At 38.3% G+C, this 22538-nt stretch overlaps 1 protein-coding gene across 1 annotated transcript; it reads left to right on the top strand.

Annotated features, from left to right (window-relative positions):
• Positions 1-3073: 3073 nt before the first annotated feature.
• On the top strand, positions 3074-22117 carry DDX1 (DEAD (Asp-Glu-Ala-Asp) box helicase 1). Its single transcript, XM_009885332.1, has 26 exons — positions 3074-3102; positions 5093-5144; positions 6137-6200; positions 6925-6954; positions 7212-7308; positions 8836-8883; positions 9035-9118; positions 10046-10129; positions 10533-10609; positions 11895-11967; positions 12082-12158; positions 13012-13126; positions 13668-13806; positions 14799-14859; positions 15396-15494; positions 16148-16237; positions 16835-17023; positions 17488-17539; positions 17996-18142; positions 18860-18951; positions 19513-19585; positions 20038-20110; positions 20236-20278; positions 20506-20601; positions 21369-21489; positions 21792-22117. The coding sequence occupies exons 1-26, from the start codon at positions 3087-3089 to the stop codon at positions 21920-21922; spliced, it is 2223 nt and encodes a 740-aa protein (XP_009883634.1). The 5' UTR covers positions 3074-3086; the 3' UTR covers positions 21923-22117.
• Positions 22118-22538: the final 421 nt, after the last annotated feature.

Raw genomic sequence — 22538 nt, 5'->3', positions numbered from 1 at the left:
ACCTGCGCGGAGCCGGCGGCCTTTAACTCCTTCAGCGCTGCCGCCGGCCGAGCCTGCCGGGCCCCGCGCCCCGCCCCGCTTCTCGCCTCGCCGTTGCCTTCTCTGCCCGAGGGGCTTTGGAGCCCTGAAAGGCCGTCGGCCCCGGGGCGAGCTGGAAGCTGAGGGCGAGGGATAGAGGCCGAGGAGCCCTCAGCGCCTCAGCAGCCCCTCTGAAGGGCGGCAGCTGCAGCTTCAGAGACCTCAGCCTTCCCTCTAAGCCGTGAGGGGTGGGATGCACTGTTGGGGTGAGAAACGAGGAGACAGCTACCCAGTATAACATATGATGTACACCTATAGAGGGCATACACAAACGAGCCTTCAGGTCCACAGCTTGTCTGCTGCCCCGGGGATCTCCAGAGGCCTTTTATCCAGCACCCAGCACTGCTGGGCAGCAAGGTGCCACCACCATCAGGGCCACCCCACCGTAATGGCCACCCCACTGGCGTGACCTTCTCACCAGCACTGCCCAGGGACGTACCTGCAGCTGCAGCCTGGTGGTGGCTGTCTGGAAAGCTGACAGAAAATTTAGGGTAAGGAACACCTAATGTAGGCAAAGTCTGAGTGTGTTAATTAGAGCCTCACTGAGTAGAAAAAAAAAAAAAAAAAAGGGGGGGGGTGTGTAAAAGCAAAGGTTATATATTTCTCACAAATAATTCCTCCAACTTTAATGATGCTATGTAGAACTTCTAAATATTTCAGTCCTACAAACATTTGCACTCATAGAGTTACGCTCTCTCAAGCAGATAAAAATGAGCCTGTTTATAAATTATTGTAAAAGAACGAAGGTTTCAGTCTATTTCCTGCCTATTTCCTATTATTTTATAAAACGTTTGTAAAACTGAAAGAAAATTACCTCATACCCTGCCACTTCTGCTCCTGTACTCTAATTTTAGCTTGTATTTAGTAGCCTCAGTCTTGTAGACACCTGTGCAGCCTAGAATTTGGTTAAACCAAAAAAATAAATTCTGAAATCAGAGATTTGGGGCAATAGGAAAGCTGTGTTGGAAAGTTGGAAAACACTTCAGGAAGAAACAACTACTGAGGAAAAAATGCTTTCTGGCTGTCTCTTTAATAGCATTTCTTTAGCTGTATTTGATGATGTAGTTTGTAAAGCAATAACAAATAGTATAAAATCATGTTCATAAATTTCAAAGAATTGTGGGAGATTTATAGTAAATTACATTCTGGTTACCCGCCAGCAAGCAGCAGTACGTATTGATATCAGGGTCTGCCTACATACACATTTTCTCAGAATCGCGGTTGAATCTGTAGATTATTCATTTCTGTGTCTTTAAAAATTATTAGATTTGTCATTTATCCAAAAGCAAGCAAAATTATGATTGACAGATATAGTGAATAATAGTGAAAGGAAGGAAGCGCATCAAATGAAGATACTCCCAAAGGAATTATTAATATATGAGAAGCCATCATGATGCAAACAGCCTGGTACTAAAGATATAAAATACCTGCTGTATTTTTCTCTGCAGGGCCCCTAGTTTCTACAGTGAAAGTTAACAGTCAGTAGAGTTCAGTAAGCATTTTCAAAAAGGTCCTGAACTAAACATCCAGGACAAAACCAGTACTCAAATTACAACACAGTAGTCAAGAAAACTGCATTACCGGAGATGCTGTTGTCTATTTGGCCTTTGAAACAGATGTGTCTGTATCTGAAGACGGCCTTAGAAAAGATTTAAAGTTTTGTTTCCCTATGGGAAATGGTTGGTAGTATTTTATGCTGAGCCTTCCACTTAGCAGACAAATGCACCGCTGAATTGTGGTGTAACTGTAGAAGCCGCACATTTTATTTACAATCTGATTTTATTTTTATAATAACACCCCAGAGATTCTTGCCTTTAACTTCACTAGAAGTTATCCTGGAAAAAGATTGCACAGAATTTGGAGAAACTTCTGTAAAAAACTGGAGAAGACTGTATCCCCATCAACATATGTCTAAAAAAAAATAAATTGGCATGTTATCTGTTGATATGAAGGTACTTTTAAAACCTTGAATACTTTCTGCCAAACATGTTTATTGTAGAACCCCACCTGGAGTACTGCATCCAGCTCTGGAGCCCTCAACATAAGAAGGACATGGACCTGTTAGAGCATGTCCAGAGGAGGGCCACAAAGATGATCAGAGGGCTGGAGCACCTCTCCTATGAGGATGGGCTGAGAGGGTTGGGGTGGTTCAGCATGGAGAAGAAAAGGCTCTGGAGGAGACCTTATAGCGGCCTCCCAGTATCTGAAGGGCACCTATAAGAAAGCTGGAGAGGGACTTTTTTCCAAGGGCATGTAGTGATAGGATGGGGAGTAAAGGCCTCAAACTGGAAGAGGACAGATTTAGAACAAATATAAGTAAGAAATTTTTCACTCTGAGTGTGGTGAGGCACTGGCACAGGTTGCCCAGCAGAGGCCCCATCCCTGGAGGTGTTCAAGGCCAGGTTGGACGGGGCTTTGAGCAACCTGGTCTAGTGGGAGATGTCCCTGCCCATGGCAGGGGGGTTGGAACTCGATGGTCTTTAAGGTGCCTTCCAACCCAACCCATTCTATGATTCTATAAAATGTGAATTACACTGACAAAATGAAAATATTACAGTGCTGCATGCAACTGTAAAGCAGATTGTTGTTGTAAACACACATTTCGTGTTTAAAACCTAAGCTACCCCGGCTGTGAGCTGGACTGTGGGTTCTCGTGACTTTAGTGCCTGCGTGAAGCTGACACTGCGGGGCCCGGCACCGCCGACAGACCACAGCTCTGATCGGCAGGGGAAAAAACACGCCGGGCTCTCAGAACAGTGGGGAAATGGTGACCCGAGTGCACCCTAAAAATCTGCAAACGGAACAAAAATAATTCCTCCTCCTATTTTGCCCTTGGTGCATTGGCTGCCGGGCCGCGCCTGAGCCCGCATCCCTGTGCCCGGAGGGGGCACCGACGGGCCGCGCCCTGGGCCGGAACGCGCGGCGCGGCGCCTCCCGCCTCCAACCCGGCGCCGTAAAGCCGCGGACGGGCCGGGCGCGTGCGCCTTGCGCTGGTTGGCGGTGCGAAGATGGCGGCGTTTTCGGGTACGTGGTGCTGGGGCAGGTGGAGCCGGGGGGGTTGAGGGCTGTCGGCTGTGCCGCCGGCAGTAAAGTACAGGCAGAGTCTCTCGCCTCCTGGACCTGCCCGGCGCCCTGTAGGGGCGGCTGTTCCCGCGCTCCCCGCGGCCGACGGGCCCGGTCAGCGCCCGGCCCCGGCCCTCTGAAGCCCGTGACTTAACCACGGGTGAAGGTCGGGGGGGGGCTGTGGGGGTGTAGGTGCTCTTCCCTGCTCCTGAGGCTTTCGCGGGCCTTCGGAAGCGGTTACCGAAATGGATTTGGTGGTTTTAGGGCGTATGTGGTGTGGGTGCACCCGGCAACGGGGGCGGCTTCAAAAGTCGGCCGCGTTCCTCGGGCTGACTGGTTTCTGTAATAGGAGGTCATCGTAACTGTTCTGTGTATTGCAGTGGGTAATAGCTGGTTTTGTTGGAGTAGCTCTGTTCTGTGATAGGGTTTGAAATATGTGTGTAAACTGTAGTCTAAAAACTTACTGTTGAAGGAGGAAACACCACTGTTTGGCTCCCCCATGTGCACATATAGGTGACCACTCAACATTAGGGTACTGTATAGTTTTAATGTATGTGAGGTTGATAACTTGTTTCTTTTAACTGAATTCTTTATAGCTAATCATGAGGGAAAACATGGACACTTCTTCCATAGATGCAGAGATGAGTTTACGTGCTGGACAACAGGATTAATTTGATTGTAGTTGAGGAAAATGTCACAGTGCCATTGTTTGATTAAACCTGTGTTCTGTCTATTGAATTAAAATATGTACTATATACTGGAAGTATATTAAAAATGGAAAAAAATAATGTAGGGGTTTATGTATAATTTGTAATCAATAGGGTTTTTTTATTGCTCGAAAAAAAAGGTTTTTTGCCTATGTGGATGGTCTAATTTTGTAGGAGTACAGACTAACACTTGAAAATTTTAAAGCTTTCTCAAATTATGTTACAAATAAAACATGTTTCTAGTAGCATTTTTATTACAGCAAATAGAAGAATCATTTTTGGCTGCATACATCCAAATGTGTTAGCCCAACTCTCTATGGGTGCACATGTGTGGTATATGTGAAACCCAGCGTGTGACAGTATAAAGGCTAGCATGTAAAAGCTCCCTTTAAAAAGGTGCATATTTATACTTCAAGAAGCTGATTTAGTGTAATCCTATGCACCTGAAAAGATAACCAGCAGCTAAATTGTTACTTTGATGGTATAGTACCATCGTATGGGTTGGTTAAGATCTGCTTTCCTCTTGCCTTTATTGAATAGCTGCAGGTTGTATTTTTTTTTCTTTATTAAATAGAGAGGGTTTGTTTATCAACATACAAATGTTATATGGCTCCATATTTAACTTGTGTCTGGGGTACAACCACTAGACCTTGATATGAGTTTGCCAGGGGTATTTAAGGGAAAACCCTTTCAAAGCTGGATGTGATTAGTAACTGTATGAAAATCAAAATGTTGTCTAGTTAATGTACATGCCATAAGTGTGTAAGGCAAATTTGGTGAAAAGAAACGTAAACATCTCAAATCGAGTCCTTATAGGATACGTTTTTTTCTTTTTTTTGAAAACTGCTTGCATTCAACTGTAGAGGGAGTCAGGATATTTGTGATTAACAGTCTTCCCTGTTGTTTGCATAGGCTGTTTCCTTAAACGTACAAAGATAAGTACCTTGCCCTTGAAATGGTGCTTGGTTCTCCGTGCATTTGCTTTGCTGCTATGTCAGCAGCTGCCCCTGTGCCTAGTATATGCCTGACTTATTCCGCTATAAGTGGGGACAAGTGGCAACTGTATGTGGGGAACGGAGAGTGTTTCTTATCCATCACTTGAGTTCTATAGAGAAGGATGGATATATTGTTGTCAAAAAGAATGCTTTTTTATTTTTGTCTAGTTGGAAGTGTTGACTCTTGGAAATCTTTTGAGCTATGTTGAGGTAAATAACACTTGCCTGTTCCTTTTTCTTATCTTACAGAAATGGGTGTTATGCCTGAGATAGCTCAAGCAGTGGAAGAGATGGACTGGCTGTAAGTAGAAATGCATTTAGGCCTGGCATAATCTAATTTGTCTTTCAGTGATACATGGCATGCGTCTTAAAATACCTCTGCTGTTGCAGTAAAACAAAGCAGATACATGTTTTCCTTTAACATGCATCTCATGGACTTCTTTTTAGTGTGAATGACTGAAGAACACAAATTGTGAGTAAAGTGGTAACATTTAAACTTGGGCAAGCAAAGCATAACTGCTTATACTTCAGTGTCATTTGTTCAGTAAAAGCCTCTGTGCTTCTAGTTTGTTTATTATGTATTGTGGGATTATTGGATTAAACACTGTCACATAGTTGATGCTAGTTTAGTAAATGTTTTCCAGACTGTGGTCTGAATTTTTGTTCTTCAGAGTTGATGCTTGTGTGTCAGTCTTCTACAAAAGGTATTCTTCCTGGTTTTATTTACTTGTTTGGCTAAAATATTTGACTTCAGAACTTTTTTTGAACTGTCATTCATTCAGAATGTTACCAGTGTGGACAATTTTAGTGTATGTAGTTCTTCTTTTCTCATATACATGGTATTAATTAGCTGTGATTGTTTGAAAATGATGGTTACCTTTAGTTATTTTTACTTTCTTTTCCTGTTTTGAATAGGAATCTTGTAAATGGGCACTGTGTAAGTGGCTTTAAAAGCAAAACTTACTTGAAGAAAGGAAAACAGAGAATATATAATTAATCTGTTTCTTTTATAGTTTAGCATAGTGATGTGAGATGCAGCCCTCTTTTTCTGGGTGCAGCTGAATCCACTGCATCCACTAGTCACTTCCTGTCAAGGCATATCTCCTGTTCCAAGCTCTCTTTGTAAATGGAATCCTTTTCATTTCCTTAGCCACAAACCAGGTAGAGTATTTATCTGCTATTTCCTATCTTGCAGATGACTGTGGCTTCTGTGAGTTCCAATATAAGCAAAAATCCTTTTTTCTAGTGATAACATAACATAAAATAATTTGTGTTATGTGTTCTTTCCTGTAGTCTTCCTACGGATATCCAAGCAGAATCCATCCCGCTGATCCTGGGAGGTGGTGATGTACTTATGGTATGTATGCAGGATAGCCCTATTCCAAGAAAGCCTGTGTCTTTTAATTGTTGTTTGTACGGTCAATTCCCTTCTTTCGAGAAGGGTTCATAGTTAGACTAAGTCTTCTGTCCTTCTTCAATAGAAAGTATATACTTCAGCTAAAAACCTCTTTGAGTTCCTGGTGTGTTTCCAACTCTTCTTGCAGATGGGATTCATTCTTTTTAGACTTTAGGTTTTGACTGCTTGACAGGCACTGTCACATAACTGAGAGCTATCTGATTTCATCTACCCTCCTTTTTGTTGTAAATACCTGACATAAATCTGCATGGAACATGACTGATACTGCCTAAACAAATGCTTCAATATCGATAATCCTGAAGATACCAGATTAGTATGCCTTCCTCATCATGTATTTTGTGGATCTCTGTGTTCTTGATTCTGTAACCAAACTAACGCTTCCTATAATCTTTTGTAGTGCCTCCAGAAATTTGGCATACATACATAGTTTTTCTGGTGGACTCTGGGAGCTTTTGTGTTTTTCTTATTTTTTTTAAATCTATTGTAAAGGCTTTCTGTGTTTGTATTCGCATCTAATTTGTGTGAAGCAATGTCATTACTGTCAAAGATTTTCGGTATTATGCAGAAGCAAAAGTAAACTTAGTTTATTAAAATAGAACTGTAGAACAGTCTATACAGTGTAAGTTGCGACTTTGGTTAAACTCTTAAATTTTTCTTCCTATAGGCTGCTGAAACAGGGAGTGGAAAAACTGGTGTAAGTATGCAAATTTAAATTAGCAGAAAGTAAAAGTCTTCAAGTGATGAGAGGTGGTGTGTGTTTGTGTGTATGCGTATATACAGACGCGATGTGTATATGTATTTGAGCAGTATTATTAACAGTCTTGACAAACTTAGCGTGTAGGCATGTTTTCAAGTGTTTCTGGCACTGGATATTGCACCTGAAAACTAGGCTGACTGCCTATCTGGAAATTTCTGTATAAATTGTGGAATGAAAATAACTTTCCATTTTAGGCTTTTAGCATTCCAGTTATCCAGATTGTTTATGAAACACTGAAGGACCAGATGGAAGGCAAGAAAGGGAAAGCAACTATTAAAACCGGTGGGGCAGGTAAGTTTCTATATCACATTCTTCAAGTTTGGAACACTGTTAATTCATGCCAATTCCATCATCTCCGAAAGTAAAGTTAACCTCACTTGCTTGCAATTAGATAAGTATTTTTTCCTTAATTTGGGATAATAGAATATCATTACCCCAGATTTTATAAAACAGTGAATATAAATTTACTGGTGGAGTTATGGTAAGAACTGGGATGCATTTGACTGCGCCCCAGTAATGCTTAGTAAGTAATGTTTATTGTCTTCAGCTTAAGGCTGGCTGATCCACACCACACTCTTCAGTGTTCTTCTGAAAGGCATACAAGTTTAGTACCTTGCAAGATGTGAAATGGTAGGTAGTGTCCAGCTTTAAAAAAAAAAAATTAAAAAAAAATCTTCCAGTTGCAGGGGTAAGTGAGACATGAGTAGTGACACCACACAGTTGGTTTGGGCCTCTTAAGCGAGCTTGAGCAGAAAGCTCTCCAGGCTCAAACTTATTTTTGTGTCGCTGGGGTTGCACTATAGTGTCTTTGAATTTTGTTGTGCTGAATAAAGCTGTTGTGTTTCTTCCTAGCACCTAGCTAGACTTGAAAGCTGTATAACAATGTCTTGAGTTGCTGCAGGTTTGAACTAGTAAACATTGAACTGACAGGGCCAGAACCCACTGGTATAGAATGGATTGTAACCATGATAATATCCTCACAGTATTTGAGGGTCTGTTATACGTCTGTTTAAATAAGCTTGCAACTTGAAAGCTAGTAAGCATGTCCAGTCTGTGGTATTTATAGATTGAGATTTATCTAAGTGACAGTAGCTGCACAAACCCTCTGAAGATGTTACAGAAGTTCTCATCTTTCATCTTTGTTATAACTACTGCTACAGGGGTGACAGTACAGTCAACTTTCAAAAAAAAAAAAAATCCTTCTTCAGAAAATGTGTTGTGAATGCACTCAGTAATCCTGATTGAAATGGCATCTGTTTTTTTTTAAAAAAAAAAACTTGTATTGTGGAACCTCTAGACTTTATGGTAACGTGTTATTGGACATATGAAAAATTAAGTCAGAAATTTTATGTGCTATATGCATGTATCTTAACTCTGCAGTAATGACACTTTAATTGATACCCTGAGAAATACCCCAATGTAAACTTGGAACAGAAGTAGCAAATACATTTCAAATTTATTTCTCTTAATATAGTTTTTGGACTTTTTGTAGCTGAATTTGATTGTGATGATGTGGAACTCTGGCTTATTTTATAAATGTCTTCATTGTTTTCAGTTGTATTTTTAAGTAACTTAATCTGTGCTCTCCTTAATGGAATAATCTAAACTTTCATAGAATACCTCTGCATTATGCATCTGTGCCCCTCCTTCAAGTTGTTGGCTTTCATTTTGACCTTGTATGAATTGCATTGGAACAAAGCTGTCTCCCTAGAAAATTAAGACAAATGCTGTAGAGCCAATGTGAACGTCTAATTTGAGTTTTCCAGGCTTGCCTTCTTGGTTTAATGCTTTTTTTCTGTTGCTGTCTTTCAAACCTAGTGCTCAATAAATGGCAGATGAACCCGTATGACAGAGGATCAGCATTTGGTGAGTTGTCCTAACGCTGGTTTAAAAGTTCACTTGAAAGCATTCACTTGGTGAAAAAAAGAATAAACTAGAAGGAAGTATGCATGAAAATTTCTTTTAAAAGCAGTTAGGGAGGCTATTTCTTTAACTAAAACTGTCTTGTAATTTTCAGCAATTGGATCAGACGGTTTGTGTTGTCAAAGCAGAGAGGTAAAAGAATGGCATGGATGCAGAGCAACTAGAGGCGTGACTAAAGGTAGATACAAAATTATGTATTTTGGAGACTCTTCTAGAAATTTCAACTGAAATGCCCACTTGTCACCTGTTGTTAATGTAGATAGTTGCATGTAAAACTTACTGTCCATCTGAGCAAATGTGCGTTACTCAGTTTGCTGCTAGCTGAAGACTTTGGAATGACAAATACCTCTGTTTTGCTTCTCTTGTGTTCTAAGTCACCTTTTCCCTGATAGGGGATTGAGTCAGAAGAGACCGAACCATAACTAACATTCATTAGAACACGTTTTATTAATGTGTTATTAATAGGAAATAGCTACTCACACAGTATGTTCAGTTGTTTCCTCACGCTTCACACAGACACAGGCATGCACAAATTTTATGGTTATGTGGTTGGAGCAACAGTTGAGAGGCCAACCCCAACTCTTTGCTCAGAAGCAGAGTCATGCTGATACTGCAGTGGTTCTAGGTGGGTGTTCAGAAAGACCCTTTGTCTCATTTCATCAGGTGTACAGATAGTCATGTAGTATGTCTGTACATAGCAGCCGGTTGGATATGGTTCAAGTTACACAACCAGTTCTTGGTGCTAGTGCATGCTGGTGGTCTCATACTGATTGGGCAGACTCCTGGTGTTCTGAGTTTATCAGTTCCTGTGGATTCAATAGAACCACTGGTCTCTATCTCACCGCTCGTTTGGAACCTTTCACACACACCTCTCAGCCTGTACTTTTTCTCTTTCTTGCCTGCTGTTCTCTGATAATCTGTTTTTTTTATTACATGCATAGGTGCCTACAGAACCTTTTCACACTAACACAAGAGCTGATTTTATGACACTTTCAGCAGGGGTGGAAATGTTAGACTTGCATGGTCTTAGAAGCAACCAAACTGAACCACCTCGATGAAATAGAAATGTAGGTGTTGTCTTAGATCCTTTCTTTCTCTTTTCAAGGGAAATACTACTATGAAGTTTCCTGTCATGACCAAGGCTTGTGCAGAGTCGGTTGGTCAACTATGCAGGCTTCACTAGATTTGGGTGAGTTTCCTTCAAAAGAAGAATCCCATACACAGTTTTCATAGTCTTGCAGAGAGTGGGCTTCTTGGGAAGGACATCAGTATCGGGGAGTTTAAAACTTCGTGCAAATACTGTTCTTCCTGCAAGAGGAAATTTGCTTAGGTGGCGGCAGTGTTTCTTATCTCTTGTGACTTTTTCCCTTTAATTTCAGTTTTTCATGAAGATGACTGGAGACTAGTAAAATCAATTGATGTACTGGTACAAACCCACTGGTTTAGCATATATCAAAGCTAGAAGTCTTTAGTTAGCCTGGTGTGTTATTTTTTTGCATGGTAGTGTTAGAGGTTTCGGTTGCTGATACAAGGAGGAAAAAATGTAACCTTTCAACCAAAAGATAAAAAGCTATACTTTGTCTTGTCTTCAGGCACTGATAAATTTGGCTTTGGCTTTGGTGGCACTGGTAAGAAGTCTCACAACAAGCAATTTGACAGCTACGGTGAGGTAAGCTTGAATTGCTTATTGGTAGAATCATAGTAGAAACATTAACGTGGTAGGAACATTATTAAAAGTTTTGCATGTTGGTTCTGTGCTTTGACAATCAACCGTCTTTCATAACAGTGCTAACCTTTAAGGAAAGGTCACTGTGCAAAAGTGCTGTGAAATGTTGAAGCATTTTTGGATAAAAGCATATTAACAGATTGAACAAAAGCAGTTATCAACTTGAGGCTTATGATTGTGACTAGACTGCAAATATAGTGGCTCTTATTTAGAAGATAAACCTTTTCTGTGTGTTACAGGTTAGAGGTGAACTGATCTCTTGGATTTATTTCTTGACTTATTTCAATCTTAGCTTGAACAATACCGGCCCCTCTGTATAACTCGGTGAATGTCCAAGTGACGGTGTTGTGTCCTGTTTAAGTAGAAATAATCACACAACTCTCTCATATGTCAAAACATGTACTTAAATGCTAATAAGATGTAGGTAGTCATGCTCTATTTCTGGCTATTGAACTGGGTTTGCCATTAGAACCGTTACCTTAATGTACACTTCTGAAATGTCTACCAGGAGTATCTGTGGTGTTTTTTGTGTAGCATCACAGCATACCAGTAAAGATTTCAGATGTTTAAGCATAATTTATATAAATACGAATAACACAGCAGAAATTTAAGTCTTTTTCTGGTATTAGCGAACTCTCAACACCATAAAACTTTTATGACTATTGTATTGTAGCTTTGTTTATAGTAGTGACTTCTGAGCTGTTGAATTAAAGCACTTTATAATATACAGATTTTATTGAATACATTTACAATGAATAAATTTCAAGATATTTAAATGAAGTACTTCAGTATACATAGCATGCATATAGTACCTCCTGCTAGAGTTAGTCTTTTTATGTAGTCAAAATACAGGTTTCTGTTACTATGTTTGGTGCTCTAAACTTAGATTTATATTGGCTAATAAATGCACTTTTCCATAATGCAGAATACTTCCAGATAAATGACGTAAATCGATCATTGTCAAAGTGTTTTGTTTTAAAGTAAATTTAAAGCAGTAATAAATGTTTAAATATCTAAGATAAATTGGGCAGTTTACTGAAGATTTGTAATCAAATAAAAATATGCGTGCAAATTGCAGTGGAATAAATTGAACTTGCTTCTCTCCAAAATTAACACTGAATAGAGAGAAGTGGGAAAACTGTAAAAGTTGATGGAACGTAAGCACTAAGTTTTCTTAATAGACTGAACACTAAAATATCTTAGGTTCATACACTACTTCTTGTTACAGGAATTCACTATGCATGATACAATTGGATGTTATCTAGACTTAGATAAAGGACAAATAAAATTTTCCAAAAATGGTAAGTTTTATTCACTTTTTCTTTGGAATTTTGTTGGAGTGCTTGTACTGGGGGAAGGGCAGGGAGAGGAATGCACACACACGCAGAATCTCACTGAACGAACCTTGCTTTCAGGGAAGGACCTTGGCCTTGCGTTTGAAATCCCACCACACATAAGGAACCAAGCACTTTTTGCAGCTTGTGTACTGAAGGTAACTTAGGAATATCACAGATGTGTAAGATCATGAAAATTTTTCTAGTTTTGGTAACTAAATACTTATGTATAAAATTTGCGTAGCCACCTAAAATTACTGTAGTTGTGCTTGTACACTGCTGCTTTCCTTTGGTCTACTAGTATTTCACTACTGGAGTGGTCACCACTGTGTTAACTTTGACGAGTACTGTTCAAGTTAAATATCGAATGTTTAAATTCAAATTTAAACACTCAAACTTGGATATAGGAGTAGAATAGCATAGATAGCACTGGTATTAGGAATTAGTTATCTTGGCTGTATTAAATTTCTATATAGTACGATTCAACAGATATAAGCAAATAACTTGAAAGTGCCAAAATTTTTGTTTTGTTTATTCTCAGCTGTAACATGACAGTAGTGTAGTATTATGTCTTTCTGGAGTTAGTCTCTCTGGGATGATCTCTTACTGAGTCAAGGTTTAAGCAAAACATTTTGGGGATCAGAAAAATATACAAGTAAAAAAAAAAGTGGTGGGTTGGTTTTTGTTGTGGTTTTGGGTGTTTTGTTTAAATTGCGGTTTGTCACTGAAAATGAATGGAACATAAAAGTTCAAAAAAGTTTTCGATGTACTTGGAAACATGGGAATACTTGGATATAGAAGGAAAGAGTTTTAAGAGCTAGAACCATGCACAAAATGTGTGGCAGGTTTTAGATGACTTGAAGAGGGGGAATGTGTAAGGTGGGAGGAAAAAAAAAAACCTTTCCATTCTCATCTAGCTGGTTTCTCATGGGGAAATTAGTTATGGAATTGTTTCTCATTTTACGTGGTCTCTTGAATCTGTCTGTATGACACAACTTTGTTGAAATCTAGAATGCTGAATTGAAATTCAATTTTGGTGATGAAGACTTCAAGTTTCCACCAAAAGATGGCTATATTGGTCTTTGCAAGGCTCCTGATGGTAGTGTTGTAAAATCACAACACTCGGGTAGGTTGGATTTTTAAACTCCTCTCAGTTCTATATTGAGATTGTGTTACAGAGCACATTTGGATCACTTTAATTGCTTCATGACTGCTGTATTCACAGTCTCACAATGATCTTACTGCTACTCTCACAATGATCATACTGGTAGTAATATTAGTGCTTTTCTAAAGTATTCAAAAATTTCTTCATCTTAAACCACAAATAGTCTTAATATTTTGAATTTAGAAATGCATCAGATAAAAAGAGAAGGTTAGCGAAGTTACTCAGCAGTGTCATCTTAAAAATAAGTGTATGTGTTTAAGCTCTGCAATAAAGCTCTGCAATAAAGTTAATTGGTATAAACCTTATCATGGTAAGATTCACTTGTAATCTCTGAATATTCATCTGAAACTATTCATAATTAAGTGAGCAGTAACACCACCCTTTAATGGAGCATGTGGAATTGCGAAGTTTTAGATTATTAATAGAAATCCAAGTTTGCTTCCAGTAAAAAATTCCAGGATAGGAATGTAGTTTGTGTTAATGGCCTATTTTTTTCACTTAGGAAATGCACAGGTGGTTCAAACACAGAATCTTCCAAATGCTCCAAAAGCATTGATTGTAGAACCCTCAAGAGAGCTGGCTGAACAAACTTTGAACAATGTGAAGCAGTTCAAAAAATATGTTGATAATCCCAAATTAAGGTAACAGTGCATCTGTTCTAATTGTATTTATGGAATTGTACATGGACATGACTTTGCAGGGGGACAGGAGGTGTTCCACTTGGTAGCTAAGTGGACCTTAATCTGCAGTGCTACTGATAATAGCCGCAGTAATACCTGCTACCAGCCAATCTTCTGACTTCTCAGCTATGCTCAGACCAGTTAGGGTTTTTTTGATGTGTAGACCACTGCTTTCTGGTATCACAAATCTATTTGTTTTGGTTTTTTCCCTTCAGATTATCAAAGGTGTATGATACTTAATGTCTTTAATCAAGAAAAGCACATCTGCTTACTGCCCTTGTTTTCTGAGCATCTTTCTCTGCCCCTCAACTTTGCCTGCCCTACTTTTGTTTGGTTTTAATCTTGAACAAATAGTTATATACAAGGTCTGCTCTGTTTACATTAGTGTGCTCACAGGACGGATGTTGCAGTAATTAGCATGGGGATGCAATTCTGAAAAATGAATCATCTACAAGCTGCTTTGGTCTGAAGTTGTTTCTCTTTTGACTGTGCTTCATATTCTGAACTCCATATTCTAAACTGCAGTCAATTTGCAAGTAGAATTGTAGGGGAGTAGCAATATGAAGAGACAAGCTATGATGTAAGATTCATTTAATCTACTGTTACTTGCATTTGTAGTTTTCAAGAACACAGGAAACTTATTGAACTGACTTATGTTTGGGATCTTTCAGGAACATTCTTCAAGATGAAATTGGTTAAGGTGTTAATGTGTTAAATACAAGAGGGATAAAGTAATCAAATACAATTCAGTAACAAAACCTTCACTTCTTGAATTAAAATGGAATACACTACGTATGAAAGGACAAATTTTAAAATTCTGTTCTTAAAATTACTGTTCAGAGCTATTAATTGGCAGCTACTAATAAAAGAATCGATCTTGAGCCAGATGTTTATTACATCTTCTGAATATAATAAAAATGAGCAAATGTCAAAATATATTGATGTAATTTTAGGGAACTGTTGATTATTGGTGGAGTTGCTGCAAGAGATCAACTCTCTGTACTGGAACAAGGAGTAAGTTGTATTTTTGTTCATATGATCTGATAGTTTGGGTTCTGAATAACTCATGATGTTGCTAGAGAATAGTAAAGGTGCTCTTGTAACTCCTGTAAACCTGATAAAAAGGAGTTGTGCAGTTGATAGCAAGTTCATGTTGCACTGGTCTAGCATTTGTTTCTTTACTTCCATGGCAATTATTAGTACAAATACTTAACAGTACTTGGTCAAATTCTGTTGAAGCCTGAGTACTTCTGAAAATCTTAAAACAAAGGTGTGAGTGTTGCCATTTGTCCTTAACTAACAAGACAGAGACAGTTTTCCTATTAACTTTTTCGTCACGTTTGTGTGAATAAAACTGGCCTGCAGTTATCAGGGTCAACCTACACCATGCAGGAGTTCTACATAAAAGGAACAGGTCTAGCTTCAGCAGCATGGGATGTGCAATCAATTCAGTTATGCTGTAGGGATAGAATAGTAATTTTATTTTTTTTTTTAAGACTGACTTTTGGAAGTGAGACCATATCTCTATTTATAACTTATGTATTTCATAGGTGGATATTGTTGTTGGAACTCCTGGAAGACTAGATGACCTGGTCTCAACGGGAAAGCTTAATTTATCTCAAGTTAGATTCCTGGTTCTGGATGAAGCTGTAAGTAGAGAACTAAGTGATACTTAAATTCTGTTCTTAAATTAAATATAACATATCCTAAAAGAGTCAGTGAAACATCATTGTTCTATATAATTTGGTACTTGAGTGGAACAGCAATTAGCTACCTATAGGCTATTTCAGGTCAATCTTCTTATTTCTAACTGTAGTAACCTTGTAGCCTCTCTGGTAAAGCTTTTTGAAGTTTTTCTGATAGAGAAATATGTTTCAGACTGTATTCACAAGATTAGTGAATTTTCTCCCTGTACAGGGAACTTGAAAGGACAAAGACAAGATAAGCATTTTTGATTACCCAGCAGGTCTTGAAGCCAATGAATGTTGTAGTCAATATGCTGTGAAATAAATGCCCCTCTCTCTCTGATCTGTTACAGTACAACTGAATATTTACAAAGATGGAGTACCTCGGGGTATTAGCTAGGAGAGTCTGCTGAGGCAGATGTTGAATTTCTTGTGAAGCACAGCAGTTGTACTTGTAAATACTCCAAATTTTTCCCTTCTTTTCCTCTTTAGTAACAATATCCCAGCCAGACATTGAGCTGTTCAGCTAATTAAGAGAGAACTTCTGAGAGTACAAGTGTATTGCTTGTTTAACTTAAGAATTGCAGCTTGCTGTCTTTTATTTTATTCCCATTTAGGATGGTCTTCTTCTCCAAGGTTATTCAGATTTCATAAACAGGATCCACAGTCAAATTCCTCAGATAACATCAGATGGAAAGAGACTTCAGGTATAAAGTTTGTTCTTGTTTTTGTGGGCTTGCAGGGTTTTATCGTGTGTGTGTATTTGGTTTGTTTTGTGTTGGTTGGGCTTCGAGGGTGTTTTGTGTGGTATGCACTGCTTTCACTTGTTGAGTATTGGTTACTTCAGGTAGAGTTTGTTACACCTCTTGCTCAAAAGTGACACTTGTCCATTGGGTTCAGTAATTGCCTGCGAATACGTATTTTTACAATCCTAGATCTTGAAGCTCAGTGTTTAGCAGTAATTAGGTTACTTAGATATAAAAGTATCTGAAAAATGAATGACTACATACATTGTGATTTCTAATGCTCTAACAATCTTGATTCAACAACTCTCAGTAATTCTGCTTTCTTCCTCTTAAATGATGGTGGGGTTTTTTTGTAAGAGAGTAGTTCAGTAACTTACTTTGTGTCTTGACTCATGTCAGCTGGGTAGTTCCTGTGATGAGGAAAGCCACTCAGGAACTCTTTCTGTTGTGCTACATTATGCTATCCAGCTACATAATATTCTTCCAGTTCTACTCTGACCTTTTTTGCTGGGAGAATCTGATCTTCGGTGGTATCCATATGGCTTTTTTATTTCTCAGGTGATTGTGTGCTCTGCAACACTACATTCTTTTGATGTGAAAAAACTATCTGAAAAGATCATGCATTTTCCCACCTGGGTTGATTTGAAAGGAGAAGATTCTGTCCCTGAAACTGTACACCATGTAGTTGTGCTGGTAAATCCAAAAGCTGACAAACTCTGGGAAAGGCTCGGCAAGAATCATATCAGAGTAAGTGGTCTAGAAGTGAAGATTAAGATCATTTGCCCGTGTTTCCTTATTTAGCCTTCAGAATTGGGGCCTTATCTTTTAGGATCTTTGCCAGCTATTGAAACAGCTCAGTGTATCTGAGATGGTTTGTTCCATGGTAGTCAGCATTATGATATTGGTGATGCCGTAATACTGTTTCTGAACAGCTCAGTCTTACAAACATGATTGAGGAAGATCTTGATAGAGTAACATTCTGATTTGTGCTAGAGAACAATGGCACTGCACTGCTTTTTCACTCAGTTCAGAGCTAATTGTCTGTCACCTAACTTTAGTTAATACCTGTCTTTCCTGATTGATCAGGAGGAAGTACCCTTCAAGATAGATCATTTTGTAAAATAGTTTTGTCTCTATGTGAGAGTTTAGTCCATACTTCACAGAGGAAATACTTATGACTTGGGGTGTTTATTTGTTTGTTTTTTTCCTAGACTGATGAAGTACATGCAAAAGACAATACACGACCTGGCGCTAACACTCCAGGTAATCGGCAACATTAGTTAAGTAATCGCTTGTGAAATTATAATCCTTTAAGTGTTATGAACTAAAGCTGAATTATAGTAGATATCAGCCTTGAGTCATTCCTCCAAATTTTTATTTGTACATTTTTGTAATTGTGAAGAGAAATGTGTTTCTGTAATTAGGGGGGAGAGGGGGGAGACTTGAATATGTATCTTGCAGGTATGTAGACAGCAAGTGTTTGTTTGTGTGTATAAGTAACCTGAAACTCCTGAGTTCTGTTCTTTCTGTGTTATACTACATCGGAGCAGGTGAGCATGAGGAGGAGAAGAAAAAACTGAAGGTCTAGCTCACTTGCTCTGCTAATAAAAGTTTTAACTCTCTACTGAAAGGCTGGAGAAAACTTTAAATGCATGCTGTTCAAAGGCTTTTCGTATTTTTAAACAATTTGACTGAAATAACTTCTTTGCTTTTACTTAGAAATGTGGTCTGAAGCTATTAAAATTCTAAAAGGAGAATACACCGTTCGTGCAATCAAAGAACACAAGATGGACCAAGCCATTATTTTCTGCAGGACTAAAATTGATTGTGATAATATGGAGCAGTACTTCATCCAACAGGGTGGAGGTAACATTTTTCAGGAAAACCTTATTCTGTTCACTTTCCTGTTTATTTCAAAGCTAAAAATGTATGATAGAGGTCACCAATATTTAGACACCCCACAAATAAAATTGTGCTTAAGTTTTTTGACATACTGACTGGGCATAAAAGGTCAGGGTTTGGTAGCAGGGAGCTGCAGCGGTGCCCTTTGTGAGAGGAGGCAATGAACTGCCCTGTACCTGTTCCAGACAGCTTGGAAATGGCTGGAAACAACCCATCGTGCACCAAAATTTGAACCAATGAGAAGAGCATATGGTGCCTCTACTGGCATGTGTATAAGAGGGGCAGGAGACATAGGAAGGAACATGTGTACAAAAGTACACACATAAGGAGACGTGGAAGGAGATGTGAGAGAAGACACAGGGGACACTGAAAGGGAATGTGTGAGGAGAAAGGTGAAGGCACACATTCAGAGGAAAAAAAGAAAGTTTAAACTAGGAAGGAGTGAGGAGACATGACTGCAGAGACCACCTCTGGGGAGGGGGGAGGAAAGGTGTTTGTTTAATTGTTTGTCTTGCTTTTCCCCAATGTCTATATCAGTAATTAGAAGTTTATGTTAACTGGTAATAAGTCTAGGGAATTCAACTTGAGACTTTTGCCCACAAAGTGTACTTTTTTCCAGTTCTGCATGGTGTTATGACATGACTTACATATGATGTTATTAACGCGTAGCAACTCTTTCAGGCCCTGATAGGAAGGGACATCAGTTCTCATGTGTCTGTCTGCATGGTGACAGAAAACCTCAAGAAAGAAAGCAAAACCTGGAAAGATTTAAGGTGATGCATCAGATTCTTGATGGCTTTTCCTTCTCTATATCTGAAATCATATGTTAACTTGTGTTGCTGGTTCCCTGTTCAAATTAAATTGTGTTCAAATGCTCTATGACCTGCTTCCTAAAATTCTGTGAGGCCCAGTTTCTGTAGGTGGAAATCGATACTGTCAGTTAATATGACCTTTGAGTTTTCATTGAGAGGATAGGTGGGCTTGCCTTTAAATAAAACCTAAATTCAAGCTCTATAACAGATTACATTGTTTTTTAAAGTCTTTGGGTCTTGAATATTAAAAAAAGTTATTTATATATTGGACAGTTTGGTTTTGAGCCATTCATTGATTTATATTTGCCTTAGGCTGTTGGGGGAAAAAAATAAGGATGTAAATTGACCAGGCTATTCATGTTCAAAAAGCACTATTGCACTGTGGAAGAACTTTATCTGAAGTGTTTTTAAAATATACAGACACTTCAAGGTGAAGTAAATGGGAAAGACCACTGTTTCCTTGCCTGGGATTTTTGTTTGGTTTATTTAGTACAACACTTCTTTACAACTATGTTTTCTTAGAGAGGAGATGTCCGTTTCTTGATCTGCACGGATGTTGCTGCTAGAGGAATTGATATCCATGGTGTTCCATATGGTAAGACATAACTTTTAAACTAAGCTATTGAATTGCATATGGCTTCAATATATTTGCAGTTAAAACAGGTATATGACTTAGAGCTTCATTTTTAAAAGTCATAGATGTTAAAGGCTTGAACAAGGCAACTTGTAATTTGATTGTTCACTATACCTTCTCAAATTCCTGATGATAACCTGCATTGTTGGGGAATCTTCATTTGTTTTTCCACTCTTGTCAAAAAGTAATAATGGAGAAAACAATTTCGTAGTGGAAGCCTTAAGTGTAGGTATTGCAGGTAATGACACCTGTAACTGCTGTAATAGAACATAAAGTATGTATATGGGCTAAGAAGGGGGATTGCAACAGTCATACTTATTTTAAGTGTCTGGGCTGCGACCTTTGCTCATATCTCTTTTAAAAAAATAATAATAATCTTGTATTCTCTTTTGGATTGTGTGTATCTTATGCAGTTATCAACGTCACACTCCCTGATGAAAAACAGAACTATGTTCATCGAATTGGGAGAGTAGGCAGAGCTGAGAGGTATTTATATATTCAGAGTAGTCACCATGTTTTCTTGATAAGGTGGTTTTGTTGTTGTTTTTTCATAAGTTGGCAATAGTTACTGAAATACATTTTTCTCTCTGCCTTCTCCCCTAATACTTCAGAATGGGTTTGGCAATCTCCCTTGTGGCAAAAGAGAAAGAAAAGGTAATTATGCTCCAAAGCAAAATTGAACAGACGTTATTTACTGAAGTTCTATCCGCAGCTGATGTCTGACTTCAATATCCTGCATTGGGAAACTGCTTGTTTGTTCTTGCTTAATTGAAGGGAAATTTAAATAGATCTCTGAATTCTTTTTTTCATGCTCTAAGTAATCAAAATGAATGTACTAAACTATTTCACAAAGCTTAGAGGTTGTTTTCCTTTATTTCTAGGTTTGGTATCATGTATGCAGTAGTCGTGGAAAAGGGTGTTACAATACTAGACTGAAGGAAGAAGGAGGTTGTACCATATGGTACAATGAGATGCAGGTAAACGTTCTGCTTAACTAGAATGTTCTAATTACTCTAAAAGGCTGTGGGATATAGTTCTTGTTTTAGCTGTGTAGTTGAAGTACAAAGCTAGTTTTGGGGTGTTTATAGTCTTTGATTCCTTTTGAAGAAGAAATTAGAAAACTTTGCAAGTTGTATTTTTTAGAAGGTATTCTTTAGTTATAAAAGCTTATTTTAATATTCCCAGCCAAATCTGTTGGAGTCTTATTTTCAGTTTCTCTATAGTCTTCCTAACCAAATGCTGTTAAAAGTTACAATATGTTAGTTACATGTTTTTGTTGAGATGGCTGGTTGTAACTTAAAACTGTTGTTCCTCTAACCTGGAAAGAGGGTGTCACTTAAGTACATTTTTGTTGGGATTTGTATACCAAGTATGAATGCTTGTTAAATTCACAGTGCTTCCCTTCTTTCTACGTTAAAGGAGGGTGAATGATATATCATCTGTGCTAAAATCAGCTTGGACTGTGAACTCTTTATTATAAAGCAGCCTCACTCACATAAGTAGGGTAGTATGTAAAATCAAGGTTTCTAAGTAGGGTGAAAACATACTGAGAATGGAAATGAACTTGTGTAGTGCATTTGAGCAACAAATGTGTTCGTCTTTGGCATCTGTAACCAAATTGTTTTCTCTGTACAGTTCCTGTTGAAACTACTTGAATGTGACTATTCAGAACACTAGTCCTGACTGAAGTCTTGGACCATAAGACTACTTTAAGACATTTGATTTTATTTTTTTTCTTTTTTAGTTGCTGGGGGAGATTGAAGAACATTTAAACTGCACTATTGCCCAAGTTGAACCAGACATAAAAGTACCAGTAGATGATTTTGATGGGAAAGTTACATATGGGCAGAAAAGAGCTCTGGGTGGTAAGTAATGAACTACTCTTGAGTTACCTTGCTATGCAGTGCTCAGTTTCTTGGTTATCTGCTGCATAACTACAGAATAGATAGATTAAAAAAAAAACCTGCTAGCCTTCCGGATTTGTTACCGGCAGTCTATAGGATGCAAGTGACTGAAGTGCGTGTGTGCCTGTATTTTGTTTTATTTGTGTTTTTTTTAACAAGTTAACAAAGTTACTTTAACTTTCTGAATGACTGTGGTTGAGCGGTATTAGTTCTGCTGAAAAATGGTTTTGAACACATCATTTAGATTGGGTCTGTCTTGGCAGGTGGGCTCTATAAAGGCCATGTGGATATTCTGGCACCTACAGTACAAGAGTTGGCTGCCCTTGAAAAGGAGGCTCAGACATCTTTCTTGCATCTTGGCTATCTTCCTAACCAGCTGTTCAGAACATTCTGATTGTGCCACACTTGAGGCAAGGCTTGAGTTAATAAATGCTCTACTCTGCAAATACAAAAGTCCCATACTGTCTCTAAGTAGAAGTAGTTATAAAAGGATTAAAATTAAATATACTTCTTGCATGATGAACAGCGTGTTCAGCGTTGTTAACTCTGTATTAGCTGTTGTCTTGATAAAATAAAGCTAGTCAAAGACGAAATTGTTTCTTTTGCTCTTCTTTTGCCTTGCTTTGAAGATTAATTTGTGGGATAATTCTTTGCACAGCTTTTTGATTTATTGAAAATACAAGTATAGTTAAGCAAATCTGGAAGAAGAGGAGTTTATTTTTTTGCAGAATATGTGTTGAAATTAATTAGCTATGTACAGTAATTTCTAATGCTGCGCTTTTTAAAGACGCATCCATATTCAGACAGCTGTTTATATTTAAGATAATAAAGAAGAAGAAAAAACTTAACTTCCTGAAGTATGTATTTGAAGCTCCTGGTTATCCTAAAACCCTAAATCTAGGCTGATAACTGCATTTTCATTCTGTAATACTAGGCTTCTTAAAGTTAATATTTCTTAAATTTCTACAGTTGATCTTCTACAAAGAATTCTACAATATTCTGACTTCATA

Source organism: Charadrius vociferus, unplaced genomic scaffold, assembly GCF_000708025.1.
Source record: "Charadrius vociferus isolate BGI_N301 unplaced genomic scaffold, ASM70802v2 scaffold173, whole genome shotgun sequence".
NCBI lineage: Eukaryota > Metazoa > Chordata > Aves > Charadriiformes > Charadriidae > Charadrius > Charadrius vociferus.
The sequence above is the reverse complement of the archived record's forward strand: the minus strand, read 5'-3'. Positions and strand labels throughout refer to the sequence as shown.

Coding starts and splice junctions, on each gene's coding strand:
- DDX1 (XM_009885332.1), top strand. Junction 17,024..17,487: donor TCGGCAAGAATCATATCAGA/GTAAGTGGTCTA, acceptor TTTTTTTCCTAG/ACTGATGAAGTACATGCAAA. Junction 20,279..20,505: donor TGGCAAAAGAGAAAGAAAAG/GTAATTATGCTC, acceptor CTTTATTTCTAG/GTTTGGTATCATGTATGCAG.